The sequence below is a fragment of the Miniopterus natalensis genome, chromosome 10, assembly GCF_054644295.1.
Source record: "Miniopterus natalensis isolate mMinNat1 chromosome 10, mMinNat1.hap1, whole genome shotgun sequence".
Lineage (NCBI taxonomy): Eukaryota > Metazoa > Chordata > Mammalia > Chiroptera > Miniopteridae > Miniopterus > Miniopterus natalensis.
The window spans coordinates 71,478,259-71,498,820 of record NC_142090.1 but is presented as its reverse complement, the minus strand read 5'-3'; the positions used below and the strand labels follow the sequence as shown (position 1 = coordinate 71,498,820).

The following is a 20,562-nucleotide window of genomic DNA, read 5'->3' as shown; positions in this document are numbered from 1 at the left end:
GGAAGATTAGACTTGTAATTTAGGGGATATGCATTTTTCTAAGAATTAGAGAGAACGTTATTTTTTAACTACTGAAAATTATTAGAGAGAAAACAGAAAATGTAATGATTTTCTCTATAGCTATAGACTTAATTTTTTAAAAAAAATTGATTTTAGAGAGAGAGAAACATCTATTTGTTGTTCTACTTATTTATGCATTCATTGACTGTTTCTTGTATGTGCCCTGGCTGGGGATCAAACCCACAACCTTGTATATTGGGACGATGCTCTAACCAACTGAGCTACCCAGCCAGGGCCTATAGCTTTACACTTAATTCAGTTTAACAAAGTTGCCTCTATTTACTTTCAAATGAATGGATAAGTCTGTGAAAGGACAGTTTATGAAAAAGTTAAAGAGATTTTGTTTAGAAGTATTTAGAAATATTTTATCTTTTAATCTTTCACTAGGAGAATAAATAGTGAAATTAAAGGTCAGTACCAACCACAAGCATGTGTGTAAAAGCGTACAAAACTATCTCTCTGATAAAGTAATATAAAGAGGATCACTGAGTAAATGTGATAAGAATGAATATTTTAAAATTAAAAGGGGTGGTCACACTTATTGAGTATAGTCATTTCAGAGATTCAGTTTAAAAGGCTCAGCAGTCCTGTGTTTTTTTCTTGAGTATATTTCCTCAGCCATACTTCAGGAAAATGAGAAAAAGGTGCACACTTAGTAAAAGCACTTGGCAAAGTGGGAGGACCTAAAACATATTCTAACGGTGCTTGCTCCCGATTCCTCTTCTAGTCTTCTCTTGGCGACGTCAAATGAGAAATTATGATATGCCATTATTAGGAAAGATTCCAGAGCAAATGAATTGACAGGCAAATCACTGGGGTCATCAGGGACAGCCTTTACAGGAACAAACAATCGTTAATGGGGTCAGTATGAATCTACAGTCACCTGTGCTGAGTCTGAAGCATCTCCTCATAGGTTTGTTCAAAAGCTTTTTCTCTTGTCAATGACACTATAGTACGTATATTCTCCACAGCTTCAGTTGCTACCTTATAAAACAGGACAATAAAAGATAGAAATAAAATTAATAATGGTTAAAATTCTCCTGGTTGTGCATTTCAGTCACTTACACAGGGGACATACTAAGTACACCAAGGCAGTAAGTTTTCCTAATACGTTTTCTTAGCTTTCTTTCTTCTTTCCCCAAAATAAGATAAGAAAATAACAGTGTGGGATAATAGGCTCAAGGAAAATTTCTTTTGAAAGGATTTAGTCCACTGACCTAAATTTAGCCCCCTTCAAGTCTTCACTGAATTTCTATAGGCAGAAGGATCAAACATTACTGAGCCTTATGTTCATATGTAATTATGTAAAGGAATTGTCCTATGAATTACAAGATAATTCAAGGAGAAGACAGCTGAGAATCAAATAAATAACTATTTCATTCTAGCACAGAAAGACATATGGCAACCAAAAGGCTCAGGAACATTGCAGTAAGGTAACATGGGGTGTAGCTATAGAATTCTGTATAGCTATAACAGTTTCTCATTTTGATGTCTGTGAACTTAAAAAAGATATTTAATTTAAATACAATTAATGTTTTCATATTTTACATAGTTTTTAAAAAGGAGTAAACACATGGGATCCAAAATGGTGGAGACTTTTGGCTTAGAATAGCTTATTGAACATGAGAACACATGTTGACTTGAAAGAGAACCTTCCTGTTTTCACATTCTGTTTCCAGATTGGCAGAGCAGGTTATGGGACAGAGAAAAACCTAAGTGGACACCAGGTGGTCTCTGAAAGAGAACTTGGGTTACAGGAAAGGACTAGGTTTCTGGACTGTGGTAAGGAAACCTGGATTCTACTCTCAATTTTGATGTTTTGTTTGAAATTCTCATTAATTTAAAAATGAACTAAAAGAAACCTCAATTTGTAACATTCTGTGGTATAAAAGGAAAATGGGTAAGAATACTAAGGCCTTGAGGAAAAACAGAAATGAACAAAAAAAATTCTGTGACCATTTTTCACAATGGAGAAATTTAAAACTTTAGAAAACAGTCATTTAAAAAAAATTAATATGGCCACTTTAAGTCTAAACAATAAAACATTTGGCCCAGCCGGGCGTGGCTCAGCGGTTGAGCATTGACCTGGGATCCAGGTGATCAGGGTTCGATTCCTGGTCAGGGCACATGCCCGGGTTGCGGGCTCGATCAATGACTCTCTCATCATTGATGTTTCTATCTCTCTCTCTCCCTCTCCCTTCCTTTCTCTGAAGTCAATAAAGATATATTTAAAAATAAATAAATTAATTAAAAAATAAAAAATAAAACATTTGATGATTTGTCAAAATCTACATATGCAACCAAAGAAGGAGCAATATGTTTTATTGGCTTAGAATAGTTATGGTGTTTGGTAAATTGATTTAAAACTACTGGGAAAGCTACTGCCTATTTGATTGGAATTACTGATTGTATATTCTGTGGTTACTCTAATAATACAAAAAGGAAAAAAATCAAAGGGCACATATACAACTAAAGCTCATAACATAAAATTCAGATGAGTAAAACATAATTAATTAGGGCCCCATTAATTTGGAAGTTGTGATAATCTGCATACAGGGAGAGTTAAGCAACTTTTCACTGTGGCTGAGGCAGATACATACTAAGTGGTTCAGTCTGTAGTGCCCAAGCAGACCTTCCAAGGGTCTAGATCTAGTGCGAGAGGTGGAAAGATCCAAGGGTCTGGAAACCAGATTTTAATGAGTCATGTGCTTGGCATCCCTCTTCATGAGTATTCATGCTATTTATAATGTGCCAACTGTGATAGTCACTGTCTTACAAACCAAAAGAAATATTAAAATAATTTTCATATTCAGAGGATGTTTACCGGTGTGATAAAGATCTCTGAAACTATATCCTGAGAACAGCTTAAAGACCTGGGGATGGATGGCCAACACAAGACTCGGTGTTTACATAATGCAACTTCCTAAAAGCTGTCATGAGAAACAGGCTTTGGACCAAGATGAAAGCTAAGAAAAGTAAGATAGATGGCCACCAAAAAAAAAGAAAAGGAAAAAAAAGCAAAAGAACTCGGAAAGTAATGCACTGCCTGCCATTGGAAAGAAAGGGTGGGTAGAGATGGATGGACACTTGACAGGTTGACAGGGATGTTGTACAAGGGAGTCCTACTTTGAGCACCAGATTAGATCAAATGACCTCTCTTTCAATTACTAGATGTTATTATACAATACTAATGTTTCCCTAAATTTCCAACACAATGATTATTTTTATGGTTATGATTGATCCTGAGAAGCTTAAGTATGTGAAAGCATTTTCCAAGAAATTAAATAAACTGTTCATATTTATCAACATAAAAATGGTTCTTATCTAAAATCTTGTTTTAGGCACTATCACTAAAAAAGTGTACCACTTTGTATTCAGTAACTACTATATTTCTTCTTTCTCTTGAAAAATAAAATACCCAGAATTGTTCAAGAAAATGTAATTATTCAATATCTGAGAATGGGGAATCACGTTAGCAAATTCCCCCATGATACTGTAACAGTAATAATGGCTGACATTACTGAGTACTTCTTGTCCCGACACTATTCTAAGTGTTTTGCATATAATAATGCTCAGTGTTGTTTTGTGTAATTCAAAACTGTACAAGTGGACACTATTATTCCCACTTTACAGATGAAGAAATTGAAGTCCAGAAATGTTGACATGCTTGCTCATATCATACATTTTTTAGTGATAGAATATGGATTCTCATTCAGCCAATTTGACTCCAGAGTCCATGATCAAAATCATGTACCCTACTGCTAGAACAGATCTATACCTCATCTTTAGCTTGTCTGTGTGCACTTAAATACATATACACCACTTTATAGACATTTCTAAGAAAGAAGTTAACATATGTAAAGATGGGAGCTCTGATTTTCTCTTAAAATGTTATGGTGATAATAACAGTCTGTATTTTACCTTTCCAGCATGCTTAAGTTCTTGTTTATCCTTGTTGGCAAATCCAGTCATTGCTGAGGTTTCAATCATTCCTGTCAGAGCAAGTACCGGAGCAATACTCAGAATCAAGAGTGTCATCTCCCATCCATATATGAGGGAAATGATAACTGACAGTCCCATATTAGTTGCATTTTGTGTTAAGACACCAATCCTCGAACCTGTTGCCTATAGTCAGAAATATTTTGGAAAAAAAGTCAGTTAATTTAAAATTTATAAGAATTGCTGCTATAGTTTCTTGCAAAACAAGGTAGCCTTTTTTAGGATTTATACTTAGATTTTAACTTCGAATTTATATTTAGAGATTAAATAATACCCATATTTAAAAAATGTCCTGTACTATGGAGTCATTATGCTTTATCTGTCTACCTTATGTCTGATACTGTTATCCTTTGACATGTTCCTATCATTCTTTAAATAAGTCCTTACTTTCTGATACAAAAAGATTTTCCAGACCCTGCTCCTGGTATCTGTTTTTCTCCAAGGAGTCTTGATTCCTTGTAGTGGAGAATGTTATTTCAAAGTCAATATATGGTGCCAGTTGTGCTCATTATTAGTTAGTTAAATGACAGTAGACAGAACTTCGGAGTGTGTGTGTGTGTGTGTGTGTGTGTGTGTAGATGCATGCACGCATTGAAATCTTCATTTATTTCTCTAGTTATATTTCTTGAAATGCATTAGTTCACATCAATACCTACTTCCAATCCAACACCACAAGGTTATTTCCAGCTTTCTCCCAACATTTGTTATCCCTTCTTCAATAGTGAGAAACCTGGCTCTCATTTTCTTTAATAGATTCATGTGATTAATCTCTGTATGTAATCAGTTTGCCATCATGGCCCCTGCCTCTCCCCTGCATGGATATCTTCTTCACTCTGCTCTGGTTTGGCATTTCCACATCAGGCTGCTGCTACACACGTGTGCCCATTCAGGGTATGTGCGCTCCAAATCCAGCCCCACCCCTTCCTCCAGCACTGATGGAAGGCTGGCACACTCAGCCACTATGCCATGGTAGAGTTGGATTGAATAATTGAGGATATTCATTAAAATGTACATTTTAGATATGACATCTTGCATTCCCTTTCTGCACTGTATAACCTGGTTTCACTAAGCAAAGTCTAAAGAAACAATATCAAAGTAGAAAAGGAGTTGGAAACATCATGGTGTAAGGTAGCAAAGGAAAATTTTAAAACATTTAAATAAGTAGAAATAAGTTTAAGACTATTTTACAAGAACTACATACCTTATGAATCAACTTTCAGTAGGACATGTGAAATGTAATAAACAAAATGTTATTCTTTTGGTACTGGGATGAAAAAATGAGAACCTTATTTACCTAGAAACACAGCTATAATCAACCAAAATATCAATGCACTTTTTTTTCTTTTTTCCTTTTTTTGGTGCCCTGACCAAGGGATTGAATCCACAACCTTGGCATATTGGGACAATGCTCTAACCAACTGAGCTACCAGCCAGGGCACAATTCACATTTTAAAACATATTTTGGTCTGATCATGAAAGTACAACAGTTGGAAAAGGTTTAGATAATGCTAAAATTTACATCCTTCCAGGCATAGATATATATACATATTCAAGTTAGGGTTATTATGTGCATGTAGCCTTTTCTACCCTGCTTTGATCCTTTTACATTATACTATAAGCTTTTTCCAGGGTCATTATAAGTAGTCTTCAAAAATATTTAGATTGCTTCCTATGTTTCACTATTAATAACAAAGATGTAGTGAGTGTCTCTGTGTGAAATCTTTGTGCTTATATTTTATTTCCTAATGTTAAATTCTTAGTCTAGAGTTATATGTTAAACGGTATACGCTCTTACATTCTTGGTAGCTATTGTCAAATTGCTTCTCTAAAAGATGATGTCAGTTTTCACTAAAGTACTCCCAAATTAGTATACTCATTACAATAACAACAATAAAAAGCCCTTTCTGCCCCCAGGGCTCTGCCTCATTCCTAAGAAAAACTTTTGTGGCTTCAGTTGCATTTGGCAATAATCATCAATTTCCCAATAAGTTACCAAAGAAAACTCCAAGAAAGTAAAAACAAACAACAGCAAACACCAAACCAACCACTAAATACTGAAAATTAAGGTGGACAGAAACCTATTGTAAGTGTCTTAGGGTATTACAGACGGACTCTAATAAGACTTCTGAGGCTGAAGGAGGAATGTCATTTGGTAGTTAATGCTGACTTACACTCTGTCTCTTGAGAGTCCAAGGATGAGGAGAGAAATGTTTTTAGGTATAAAGTTATGCAGTGTGTTAGAGAAAGAGGTAGAGATGCCTAACTGAGCCACAGTACATAAACATTTGAGTCACTTAAAATTAGTCTAAGGACCATACACATCAACCTCATTTCTCAAAACATTTAAGTGTAAACTTGCCAATTTTTTGGTGAGACAGTCTTCTATTTGAATGTTTCTTGGCACGTACTTTTCTATAAAGTTACCTGCATTTGCATATCCTTGTTTACCCAATGTGTGACTAATCTGCTGCTTGAAAAGAAGATTATATACCTATTTATATGGTATTTTAGTTTAAGCTACCAGAAACTTATTGAAATATTCAGTCATTTCAGCCAAGAACAGGCCACAAACCTTGCCTTTTGGTGATGGTGGTAGAATAAGAAAAGTCTGAATATATATTTTCCTGTTCCATGAAGAATGAACAGAAAATAACAGACATCCGGCTTTGAAAAATGCGGTAAGAATGAAAGGAAAATGGTCTTAAAGATATAAGAACAGTGTACCTCTGGAATGAATTTAGAACTGGAATCAGAAAATTTAATGAAACTTCCTTAGATCCTTTAGGAACATGCTCAAAGATACAGTTGGTTTTTTCTTGGAGACAAAGAGCAGAAAATCATGATTAAATAATTCTTTAGGTAACAATTATTTATGGAGTGTCTCTGCCTACCAAGTCTAAGGCACTATGCTAAATGTGATGAATACAACTTGTATAAGAAAATTACAGCATACAAAGAGGAATGGCTAGCATAAGAAAATAAAGGGAAGGAAACTCAGTACACAATTGTAGAAAGAAAATTCCATATGGTAGGATTTCTGTTTCTGGCTAACTCGGAGGAATGGAGTAGTTTTATGCTCCTATCTAAAACAAACAAAAAAATAGACAAAACACATGAACCAACTGTTTTCAAGGTAATGAACTTAAGGCAACGAAGGGAAGAGATGGGAAACAAATAAGGTGAGCCCTATAATTTCCCCAGCTTACTCCCTGAAAATTTAAAATGAAGTATCTCATCTTAATATAATTTCTTCATAAAAAAAAAAAAAAAGGGCAAATGAGGCTAAAATTAAGTTTCTAAGTGGCTCATTTATTAGCTAAGCAAAGAATGTCATTATTATGGATAGTGAGTTAATTAAATCATTTTATTGCAGCAGTAGAAGAAATGTGTTTAGAAAGCATAAATTTGCATCAGACCATTAGTGTTTTGGTGAGAATAGTTGCTCAAAAAGTTGAAAACCTTGAGAGCAATAATAGTCAATTACAAACCAAGGTAGATTATTTTGATTAGCTTTATCTGGCCCTTGATGGGTTGACATATATTACTGATGCTGCTCAACTGTAGGTTTTTTGAGGAGCCAATGCTGAGTTTGAAGTGACTGAAAAGTTAGCTGCTATGAAGAGTCTGCATCGAACAAATACAGGTGAGAATATTTTCAAAGAAGTTGAGAAAAAGCTAAGTCAGTACAACCCGAAGTGGAATCTGCTAAGAAGTATTATAACTGATGATGGTGAAAAATATTTGGAGAGCAGAAAAAAGGCTTAATTGGACAAATTTATGTGAAAATGTAATAAAATTATTATTAATTGTATTATTCATCAGTAAGTATTTTGTGGAAAATAATTGAATTTATCACACATTATTGGACCAGTATGGTGAATGGTAAAGTTCATTTGCTCTTATAAACTTAACCATCTTTATTTCAATTTTTGTCAAAAATGGAAGCTGACTATCTTGACTTGCCTTGCCACACAAAAGTTTGAGAGGTTAGCAGTGATAGTTTCATTGCAATATTTTGAGTTCAGAGCTGAGATTAAAATTTTTCTTTACAAGAAGAACCATCTTTAACCATTTTAGCTTCTGCTGCTGTAGACTTGGTAATGTCTCTAAATGAATTCAACCTAAAATTGTAAGGCAAAACAGAAATTATATGCCAAATTTACACTATGGTAAAGTCATTTTGATTATATGCCAAACTTATACTATGCCAAACTTATACTATGGTAAAGTCATTTTGATGGCTACTAACATTGTTTGAATCACAAGTAATGACTAGATATTTTATACATTTCCCATGTCAAAAAGTTAAATAAAGAAATGAGGTCACCGTTGTCCAGATAATGACAACCTAGTTATACCTAATCAATTCATTGGGCCTTTGGAATTCATAACTGAGTTTTTAAAAATTATTTCTTTGGGCAATATAATTATAGTTATGATGAGAAGAATTCTTGTAACTAACATTTGGGTCTATCAGTATTACATCAAGTATACACTATAGTGGTCGATAACACACTTTCTTGTGGACAAAAATGAAGTAAGACTTTTGGTTGATGAAAAGGGGTTGCTAAAATATATAGCAAAAATATCTTTGTAATTTTGTGGAATCTAGTCTTCCAAAGAATCTAAAATGGCCTTATACCTTTAGTAAAACTACATATTACACAGAAAATAGTCTGTTGGACAGATATACTGGCAATACACCATTACTTCAGACTGCTAAATTAGTTGTATTCAATCAACTATTTCAGGAATCATGTTGTCCTATGACTTTATTTCACTAACATGGCTCTCAAAGTATCAAAGTTTTTAAAAAATGGCCAGGAGCATATATTTTTGGTCATTAATAAAGTTTTCAAAATAATGCTTATTGTTATTAAGGAGCTATTTTATCAACATTCACCCTAATACATTTGATAAAATGAAATTAACTGAAATTACATAATGAAGAAACTGAGATGAAATAGGTCTTAAATTGCTATGATAGGAAATATGACCCTGAATTATTTCATGATTCATTGCTAGTGTGGTATGTCTTTGTGAGAAAAGAAATAGTGGACAAATAAGACTGGTAAATAATTCTTCCTTCAATAAAAAGAGCATTCATTCAAGTTCTATATGAATTTATCTTTACATGGGAAAGCAAGGGTTTATGTGAATTCCATGCTAGTAGACATAGTCTCACTCATGAAATCCTTCTTTGGTTATTTTGCTTTTTAAATCCAACAACTTTAAAAATCTGCCATCAGTATTACAACTTTTTTTTTTTTTTTTTTTTTAGCTATTACTTCTCATTCAATGAAAATGATTTGACCTGTCCTGAAGTTATTATGAGATCAACATTTACTAACTGCAACAATAAAGTTTCAAGTGATCAAACTGTATTAGTCTGCTTATAAGGAATCAGGCTCACAAATATTCTTATTAATTTCTCTTGATGAGAGACAACACTATTTATTAGAAACAACAAATGAATTTAAAGTAATGTTGGTCTTTCAATCCTAATTTGTTCTTGTTAAAGTAAATACTTGCTAAAAGATGGCTCACATGTAAAATACAGCTGCCAGTAAGAACGCCTTTTCACTGAATTCTTGTAAGATCTAAATGGTAGGTAGTAAGAAAAACATTCCCACAGTAAATTCTGTAGAATGGGGATTCAAATGGAATTATAGGAATTAATTTTTCTGCCTAAAGTAGTGAAACCTGGAATTCCTAAATAAAGATGTTGTCATTCACATAATTCTATTTGTGCAATGGAAGATTAATACTATGCTCATTACTTTATTAAGTGAAATTCCATCACTTTTTTTCCTACTTACACCAGTGAAATTTAGTTCCTCAGCCCTATTTTAAAATTTAAATACTATCTAATGAAATTTAGAGCCTTGCCTTCAAAATTATCAATAAGAGTTTCAGGAAGAGATAAAGGCGATGCCCCTTTCCTCTTGAGATCTTTCTGTACGATAAAATTAGTTTTCCAAACCAATATGGATGTGTGTGAATATTTACAGCTATAACCAACTTGTTTTACTCTCTGGTAATATAAATCTATCCTTGGATGTATATATTGAACAAAGAGGTCTTAGAGAAGTTACAGAAGTTAGAATAGTGGCTATGTCCTGTGGAAGTAGCCTCCAAAATAAAATGCAATTTTGATGGGCTGTTTCAGCTGATAATTTGTTGCTCTAGTAGCAATGCTGTAATTGACATTTTAATATTTGTAAATAAAAAATACTTTTAAGATTTTTCTGTCATACCAAGGTACATCACTGACTTTCCTTTTCTCCCACATTCATAAGGAAAAAGGAGAGTCTATAACTGCTAGAGTTCTTATTTTAACAAAGAGATTAGAAGCTTTATCTCATTTAAATCAAAAGTATGAAAGCTTGTTTTACACTCATTTTCTCAATCATAGTTGAAGTCCCATTTGTGATAAAAAGGTTAATTTTCTTAAAATAATTGGAAGAAAATTAATAAATTATTCTTATCTCTTCTGTACTACCCGAATCCCTACACTTATTTAAGCATCACTTTGAAATACTGGTCATTCTGTCATCAATCTTGAATTTAACGCCTAAACATTCTGTTTGTGCACAACGTGATTAGCCATTATTACACATATCTCTAACTTGATCTGTATAACAACTAGCACAGGATCCTTTCCAGATGTACACATGAATCTGACTGGTTAGACATGATTGTAAATGAGATTTCATTTTCTAGGGGAAGAAAAAAAAATTAACTTTCTTTTTTTATTAAAACTTCCTTACATCTTTTACTAAGACCTCTCAGTTAGACCTGGGACTTACCTGATCTTAAAGATGTGAGTCATCTCAGTACAGTTAACATATATGTACAGACATTTGTGTCTGTGCACACAGGCATACCACATACATATACTATTTAAAAATAAAAGCAGTATACATACTCCTTGAATTTGTGCTATATCTGTGGCTAATATTGTTGTCAAGGCGCCTGTGCTGTTTTCCTTATCATCAAACCAGGAAATATCCTAGAGAAAAATAGGAATTAACATACGATTATCAAAAAGATTCTCTGAGTTATTTTGCTGTACTATGTCACAGGGCATTTACCTGCCTCCTCACACACACTTAATTTTTGTAAATATCATGGATCAAATTACTTATGTTTCCTATTTCACAAAGATCTATACTTAAATATAAACTGAAACTTAAGTTCAACAGCTTGGACTCATTGCTGTGCCACAATATTGTTATAATAATCAATGTTAAAAATGGTCAGTTTGAACTACCAAGTAATTTGTAATTTTACTCCACAAGTAATTTGTGGAGAGCAGACCCTATTTAAAAAGGGAATGCACAATAGAACTTAGAAATATTTCCAAAATTTCTACCTAAACCAATTAATAATAAAAGGTCCATCTCCTTCTTAGGACCCACAGAGGCAAGATTTTCCCTGACACTTCATATTACCCTCTAGATTTTACAAGCCTGGCCATTGTGAGAAGCTAAGAAGGAAGAAGGCTACTGTAAGGCCCCTGCAGCCAAGAAGCATGCAATCTGAAGGAGACAGGTCAAAGACAGGCAGTAGGAACATCATCTTACACCCAATTTCATTTTCAACAGCAAACACACACAGCACTTAGCACTTCTCAACCCAAGGAATACTGATTTCCTTTTATTAGCTATTGAATGTTTCCTCCCACTCACTCAAACCACTTATGTCTCTTGTGGATTCAAACTATGTAGAGACTGTCTCTGAAAAATGACATTTTTTTAGTGAATGAAATAACTGTGGACTTACACCAACCCAACCAGGAACCTGATGCCCAGGTTACATACAGATTTCTGCCAACTAAGGAAGCAAAAGCTTAACATATGAGGGCTGTGCATTAATCATGAAGTCATGTGAGAAAAACTCCCGTGAAGGAATAAGGCAACCCTGGCTTGACAGCACTACTTTCTAAGCCCATGAATTGGGAAAATGTCCCAAAGAGTTTAGGGTCCCAGATACCCAAAGGGCATCCTATAGAGAACACAATGTACACTACACAGTCACTGTGAAACACAACCCCAATCAAGAGCCTAACATATTGTGAACTGACATTAGCAACAATAATACTATAGTACTCTTGAACTGGAAGACACTGCCTGTTTTTTATTGTATATACAAAAAAATATACTATAAATGTTCTAATTGTTTCTATACTGCAATATGACATGAATTGCATAAAGAATTATTAGACGCAATGGAATGTTAAAATGTAGAAAGAGAATTCATTATTGAATATTACGTTCTTGATTCTATAGTAACACACAAAGCATAGGATACATATGTGACTAGTCTTAGTTATTATCTGATGTTCAATCAACAAGTTGTACAGAACTGCTTTTCAAGTCAGCAATTGTATACTCTAGGGATTGTTTCTCAGCATAAGCAATATATGCTCAAACACTTAGCAGAGTTTCTAGAACATAACTTGTGTTGAGTAAAAATTAGCTTGTCTCTTCTATTCCTGGTGGTAAAATGACTATACATAAGGCTATCAGGTTTTTTGATACTAGTAAATTCACTTTTCCCCCTGCCAATAATTTTACTAGAAATAAATTTCATTGTAATTCTGTGAGGTAGATATGATTATCCATATTTTAAAATGAGGAAACTGAGGTACTGAGAGATTAAATAACTTGCCCAAGGTTACACAGCTGGCAAGTGCTGAGGCCAAGATTTGAATTTAGGTAACTAGATGCCAGAGATTTTAATCAACTATCCTACCTCTCATCTAACTGAAGTATTATAGTTAAGTTTCACTACCTGTTTCTCCTGCTTCAGTACTTGTTACCTAAAATCATTTTGGAAGTAGCTTTTTTGAGATCTCTTAGTGATCACCATTTAATGCCATCATCATGATTTAGAGACCCTCTCACAGAAGACTTAGTCAATCTAATTTAAAGAGTAATGGGCAAAAATAAAGTTCAAATCTGTTCAAAAGCCCAGTAGATCTATAGGTCCATATTTATCATTAAAATATATAAATTTAGCTTTGAGACACAATTAGCAATGAGTTATTACAACCACTAAAGTCAGCAACAATTAGAACATTCTTTTCAACTGGAAGGAGCTCAAGTAATCAAATAAAAAAAATATATATTTTTACCTACAAAAAGACCACACCTGATTCCACAAATACTTCTACCTCAAATGATGTTTCAAAATGGTTATAAAAAGCACTGCAAGTCTCAGCATGCTTTCTAAGCTTTAAAAAGCCTTATTGTAGGACAAAAACCAGGTAATAAGAGTTAGGCAAAACTGAACATTAAGAGCTTCCCTTACTACAGACAAAAGTGAAATTGGGAAGATATTTATAAAGAAAGACTAAATTACTATTATTTTATTTTCCTCCAATTAAAAAAAGCAAAACAAAGATAAGCAAAAAAAGAATGCTCTAGGATGAAAAGGGAAAACAAACAATAAGCAGAGAGGGCTGAGTTACATTTATGAGGCAATTTAAAAACATGAATAGCATACAGTTTCTGTGTGTGACTTTGTACATGTGTGTTTTTTGAAGGACCAGAGTTTATGGCTTATAGATTGGTGCATTCTTATGGGCAGAAGCTACTTTATCCACGAATGTTACTGTCCTGATGTTCACAAGGCTAATGCTAGGCAGAGTGTGTTAATGTCCATTATTATCGGGATATTGGATTAATTATATCTATGCGTTAAACTGGCTTGTGACCTTGAGACTCTTCCACCAAAAGCATGCTGTGAACCTCTACAGAGGAATTCCAAAGTAATGCTTTACAGTTACAATGTATACTCCTTTGTTTAAAGCATTCAGACAATCAGGGAACATTTTCAGAAATTCCCAGAAATTGAAAATCCTAGAACATGAAAAAACATAAATCACAAAGAAAAGCAAAAATGAGCAAATATTGTCAACTAGTGTGAAATATAGTATTAGTTAATTAAAACTCCACCTTATTTCATCAGAGATTTGCAGTAAAGACATAAAGTGTTCATAAATAACAAAACAAAAGCAAAACTAAAGTACTAAGTTTAACATGAGTGAGATGTGCAGGCACTAAATCGGTTATGATCCCTCAAGCAGATTTTTCTTTTTCTGGATTAAGGAGTGTCTGCAGTTGTCTCTGAACCTTTTTGAGCAGAGGGCACAAACTGCTTTGGAGCATTAGGTTGCTATGGGAAACCTCCCATTTGTTTTACTGCATTTGGTATCTCCTAGTTCCCTAAGCCACAAAAGCAACGTTTTGTTACACAGTAGTCCTCCGAATGCTACTGCTAAAAGTCACAAGATGTAAAATTGGTTTTGATGAGTTGGATGGAGTGACAGGAACTCTATTTCTGAAAAGAAATGACCTGGCAGGAAGCTATTTGTTCCTGCACAGTGAGCTCTGGTGACAGAAAGTGTGGTGAAGGGCTCGAAATGATCACTGCCTTTCAGGGAAACCCAATACAACTCAGCCTCCTGAAAGAATTTTTGAGTTGCCAAACTGAGACATTCCTGCCGTTTGCCCCCAAGACTCACTTCTCAAGATTATTACTTAATCTACCTAGTTTCATTTATTTCACAAGTGTAATCGATCATCTGTGTTCAGCAGGCTGACCTGCCAGCTAGACTGATGTTATCTGAATTCAGAACTCTTCCGATGAGGGAAGAGAGATTGGCTGCTTTAAGAAGTATGAAGTGAAAAAAACTTAAGCTGTGCACATGGATGAGAACAAGGGAAATTAATTCCTTTTAAAATATGTTCTTCAAGATATTATAGCTCTTACTTTTCCTTTTTAATTTGATCTTTCATTCTGATCCCAGAATACTACATTATACATTAAAGAAAGATTTGTCAAGAAATATGCAAGGAATGAGGAACAGACCCTAAGCCTGCTTTCTATAAGTTGTATTTTTGAATATAATTTTGGACTTGCTTCTTTTAGAAAACTATAAGAATTCTGACATCAGATGCTGCTTGGAACACAAAAAGTATGTTTTTCAATGAGCAAAAGATTATGTCAAGAAATTGACTTGAAGAAATACTCAAAGCTCAAATATTTAAAAGCACATTTTAAATAAAATAAGAAAAAAAATCACCTAAACACTGACCTGATATAACATGGCTTTAAATGCCAAGTGTCTTAATCTCATGGTCAAAATTTCCCCTGCTCTGCCATAAAATAATCCCTGGAAAACAAAAAGAAAATCTACATTTATTCTTAACTCTCTCTTTTCTATTTCTTTGTAACAGTTACTATATTTACTTATTTATATTTTATTTAGTTATTATATTTAACTCAAATTGAGAAGGTAACACAAACAAGTAATCACGTTCAAGCTTGTTTAATTCATTGAAAGCTTACCTGAATGAAATAAGTAACAAAGCAAATAACACCCAAAATGACAAATACCATGGAATAAATTTCTGCATCATGCTTTAATGTGGTTCTATCATCATTTTCAAACATCTGAAAAGGAATAGACTTTTTAAAATTAGGTGATTGGAAGAGAATATGAAAGACAGAGGAAAAAACTAAAATGTTTATTCATCAGGATTTTTAAAATGAATTGCAAGCCTGGCCGGGCGTGGCTCAGCAGTTGAGCATCGACCCAGGATCCAGGCGATTGGGGTTCGATTCCCGGTCAGGGCACATGCCCAGGTTGCGGGCTCGATCCCCAGTCGGGGGCCTGCAGGAGGCGGCCGATCAATGACTCTCTCATCATTGATGTTTCTATCTCTCTCTCTTTCTCTCCTTTCCTCTCTCTGAAATCAATAAAAAGATATATTTAAAAAAATAAAAAATAAAAATAAAATGATTTTCAACATAATAAGATTATATACATCTTTCTGAGGGAAAAGTGCACCATTGTTCTATCCTGTTTATTAAATGATAAAAGCATAATTTGCTGTTAATTCTCTCACTTAAGCTATGTAAATATTAAATCAGATCAATAAGTCCTCTACTTGTTACTATTTTCACAATATATTTTCAAAGAAACCACCAGTTTGGATTATTTCCAATAACTTTCAATAACTCAGGTTTTTTAGTATTCCTCTATTTAGAGCACTACCTGCAATATGAGAACTTTGCAGGTGTCCCTAGAAATTGCTCCTAAAATTAATAACTATACATGTATGAATTGGCATCTATGTTGACAAAGCATAGCTGTGTGAATCTGGAAGACTAAAAACTTAACATAGCTTTAGTAAAATCCTTGCATCCATCACCTTTCCTGGGTCCCTCAGCACAATCTAAAACTCTCCCTGATTTGGCTGTTAAAAAATGGCCATTGTTCAGACTAGCTGAAAAAAGAGCAGCCGGTTGTTTTTGTCTATTTTATTGCTTCAATGCTTTGGAATGCTGATGCAGCACTGGAGTCAAAATTAGAAAACAAAGCAATTTCTTTACTGATTGCCAGTCAACAAGTCCCAGCCAAAGACTTCACAATAGAGACTGGCTTATTCCCTGAGAACATTAGTTAACCTTTCTATCATGGATCCCATAGTAGAGGTGACCCTACCACAAGTCCCAGTTTCCCCCCTGCTGCATCAGAGTACATAGGTCTGTTCTCTCAGCCAACACTTTGTTTGCACTTGTTAAACATATTAGCAAATTAGTTTTACTTACGGTTATGATTTTTGCAAAGATGATGGAAAATATTGGATGAACAGTTCCATTTAGAACAGAAGCCAATGTCCCCAGAACCACAGAAGGCCATTCAGATTTGTTTAATTTAAAAATTTTTAATAGTGAAACTTCAGGAAGACTTGTCTATAAATAAAGTACTTTGGTTAACACTCCAGTTAGAGAGCATACTGGAACCTAGAGAAGTTAGTCATCTTAAACAGATCTATAATGTAAAATATAAAATATAATAATAGGTGATACATAGAAAGAATTTTTCTTAGAGATATTTCATTGCCTATATTACTGATGATGACCTCAAAACATAAAGGAATCTTGCCCCAATGTGACTATTTGTGTGACTTCTCCTTTTGGCATTTCACTCAGTTGCTATCATTAAAAAGTACAAATTAACCCACATGTTCTGATAGCTACGACTCACAGAAGAAATGACAGGCATATTTTTCTTTACTCCTATTAAACTGGATGAAATACGCTCTAGGACAGGACAAAATCTAGGTAGGAACTAAGCAGAGACAAAAGGTAAAAGTTTTACTAACATGTTAAGCTTGAACGTTTTCCAGTTTCATGACTTAATTTACAGGAACATTTTCTAATACTTTTGTTAAAAACTTGTGTTGGAGTTCCCATTTACAAGTAAATTGCAGAAATATCTGAGCATATTACTTATACTTGCCAAGCCTGTTTCCTCATCTTTCCAAGGGGATGATATTAGTTCCTATTTTATTGGACTGTTTATATTTTTTATTTTTAAAAAATATGTTTTTATTGATTTTAGAGAGAGAGGAAGGGAGAGGGATAGAGAGATAGAAACATCGATGAGAAAGAAGCACTGATTGGCTTCTTCAATTGATTGGTTAATTTGTACTTTTTAATGATAGCAACTGAGAGAAATGCCAAAAGGAGAAGTTGCACACCTACTGGAGATCGAGCCCACAATCCTGGCATGCGCACTCACCAGGAATTGAACCAGTAACCTCTTAGGTTCATGGGTTGATGCTCAACCACTGAACCACACTGGTTGGGTTTATAGGATTGTTTTTAGAATTAAGTTTAACTCAGTATTTGCAAACAGTAAGTACCCAATGAATGTTAGCTGTTGCTGATGTTATTATTACAGAGAAAGGATTACATTATGCAAAATCCCAGGTCTTATACAGAGAAATGCAAGTAGCTGTTCTGGTATCTGCCAGCCCTTCCAATGGGATGTGTGGGGGGTGACATGGAGATAAACTTTAAAAATCTTGTGAACAGCTTTGTGGTGACTTATTATTTTGAACAGGAAAGTAGACAGCAAACTACTAGGCATTTCATATGTTAAAACATCCTCATGGTAGTCCCTCTTGAAATAATGGCATTTATAAGCCTAATAACTAGATAATTCTTCAGGAAAGATTATGAAATAGTTTATAATTCTTGCTTTAATTTTAGTCTGGCAATATAATGTACACTCTATTGTTTGAACAATAGAACTTTTCAAATTCTAAAGCCTTTAAAGTCTATTTTCAGAGTAGCTAAACCACAATTATATTTGGTTACTTAATTTGACTATTCTTTTGGAGTTTTCTGAAGAACACTGTCATAAGGAGCCTCACTTTTCAGTTATATGGCTATTCAAAAAAACATACAAAAATTTAGAAAGGTTCCATACCAATTCTTTGTTGAACACTGAGCATGACTTTAAAAAATTTTTTTTAAATTAAGTTCTTTATAAAATCACCTCATTTTGTAGTCAAACTAAGGCTTAGTATGTCCCAGGACATAACACCAGTACATTACAGAACCAGTAAGTGTAAGAGGGCTATTGCTTCTATAGAATAATGTATCCTTTTGCCTCTGGGAAAATATATAACAGGTTAAAACTAAGTATTACCTAAATAATGTTATCAAGATAGAAAAGAATAAAATGAAATAAGACAAAAATAATAAAAATTTTCAGTAAAATCATGAAAGGCTCCATGCTACCCAAATATGCTACAGGTTATAGAATATTTTAAGGGATTCTGGTATAAAAATATATGAAATTATAGGCATTCTGTAAAAACAGAGGAGGGTTTTAAAAGGTTATAAAACAAACTATCTTAAAGAATTTAAAATTTTATCTGATATTTTAGAGCATTATTGGGTTATAATTTTCATACAACAAGCTGTATATATTTAAAATGTACAATTTGATAAGTTTAGACATAACTAACACTTATAAAACCATTGCCACAATCAGGATAATGAACATATCCATTAGCTGCAGAATATACCCGTTACCTGCAAAATTGCCTTTTGTAACTCTTTTCTCCCACATGTCTTAGCTTCCAGTCCTCCTCCCCTACAACCGCAGATATGTTTTTCATCACTATAGATTATTTTGCATTTTCTAGATTTTATGTAAACGGGATCCTACAGGACATATTAATCTGGCTTCTTTTGTTCAACATAATTACTTTGAGATTTTTCATACTGTTGCATGGATGAACATTTCATTTATTTTTATTGCAGAGTTATATTCCTCTGTATGGATATACCACCATTTAGGTATCCATCCACCTGGTTACATAAATGTGCGTCATTCGCTGTTTTGGGATATTACAAATAAAACTGTTATTAACATTTATATACAAGATTTTGTGTGTACATATGCTTTCATTTCTCTTGAGTAAATACCTAGAAATGGAATGACTGGATCACACAGTAGGTATATATTTAACTTTTCAGGAAACTGCCAAACTGTTTTCCAAAGCGGGTTTACCATATTGTATTCCCATCAGCAAAATGTGGAGTTCCAGTCGTTTCACACCATCACCAACACTTGGTACAGTTAGTCTTTTTAGATTTAACTATTCTAATAGGTATGTTTTAACATCTCAATTATTATTTTAGTTTGTATTTCTCTAATGACTAATGATATTAGGCATCTTTTGTGTACTTATTTCCCATATGCACATCTTATGTCTAATTCAGATCTTTTGACCATTTTTTCAATTGGGTTGTTGATATTCTTATTGTGCTTTGGAAGTTCTTTATATATTCTGAACACTAGTCCTTTATCAGGTATGTGTCTTAACAAATATTTTCTCCTAGTTTATGGCCTATTTTTTCATCTTTTAAAAGTGTTTTAGCCCTGGCCACTGTTGCGCAGTGATTAGAGTGTTCACTCGCACACCTAAGGGTCGAGGGTTCAATTCCCGGTCAAGGGCACATACCCGGGTTGCAGGTTTGATCCCCAGCCCTGGTAGGTCAGGGCGTGTGTGGGGGGCAACCAATCAATGTGTCTCTCTCACATCACTGTTCCTCTCTCTCTCTCCCCCCCTCCTTTCCACTCTCTCTAAAAATCAAAGGAAAAAATACCTTTGGGTGAGAGTTAACAAAAAAACAAACAAAAAAAATGTATCTTACAAATAGTGAAATTCTTGATTTTCTTTTTTTAAAAATGAATTGTGCATTTGGTGTTGCATCTAGGAAATCTTTGCTAAACTCAAAGTCACAAAGATTTTCTACTGGACTATCTTATGGAAGTTTTCTAATTTAAGGGTTTTTTGTAAGATCTGTAATCCATTTTGAGTTGATTTTCATCTGTGCTGAGGCATGAATTCGGGATGATTATTTTGTATACAGATATCTAATTGATTCAGCATTATATCTTGAAAAGATATCCTCTACTGAATTGTCTTTGCACTTTTATTTAAATACAACTGACCAAGGCTTTGTGATCTATTGACAAGATTATTGTGTGAGTCTATTTCTTGATTCTACTCTGCTCTGTTGATCTATTTATCTATTTTTGTGCTAACAGCACATTATTTTAACCACTATTACTTTATGCTAAGAATTGAAATTAGGTTGTATAAATCTTCCAGTTTTGTTCTT

General features: G+C 33.9%; 1 protein-coding gene across 1 annotated transcript in view; it reads right to left on the bottom strand.

Annotated features, from left to right (window-relative positions):
- The window catches only part of ABCB5 (ATP binding cassette subfamily B member 5), a 77,340-nt gene that overhangs the window by 17,722 nt on the left and 39,056 nt on the right, over positions 1-20,562 (bottom strand). Inside the window, exons 16-21 of the mRNA XM_016217003.2 lie at positions 16,684-16,827; positions 15,418-15,522; positions 15,164-15,241; positions 10,988-11,071; positions 3,982-4,185; positions 944-1,044 (exon numbers count right to left, since the gene is read on the bottom strand). Of these exons, the coding sequence (XP_016072489.2) occupies positions 944-1,044; positions 3,982-4,185; positions 10,988-11,071; positions 15,164-15,241; positions 15,418-15,522; positions 16,684-16,827 (716 nt within the window). The remainder of the gene's footprint in view (positions 1-943; positions 1,045-3,981; positions 4,186-10,987; positions 11,072-15,163; positions 15,242-15,417; positions 15,523-16,683; positions 16,828-20,562) is intronic.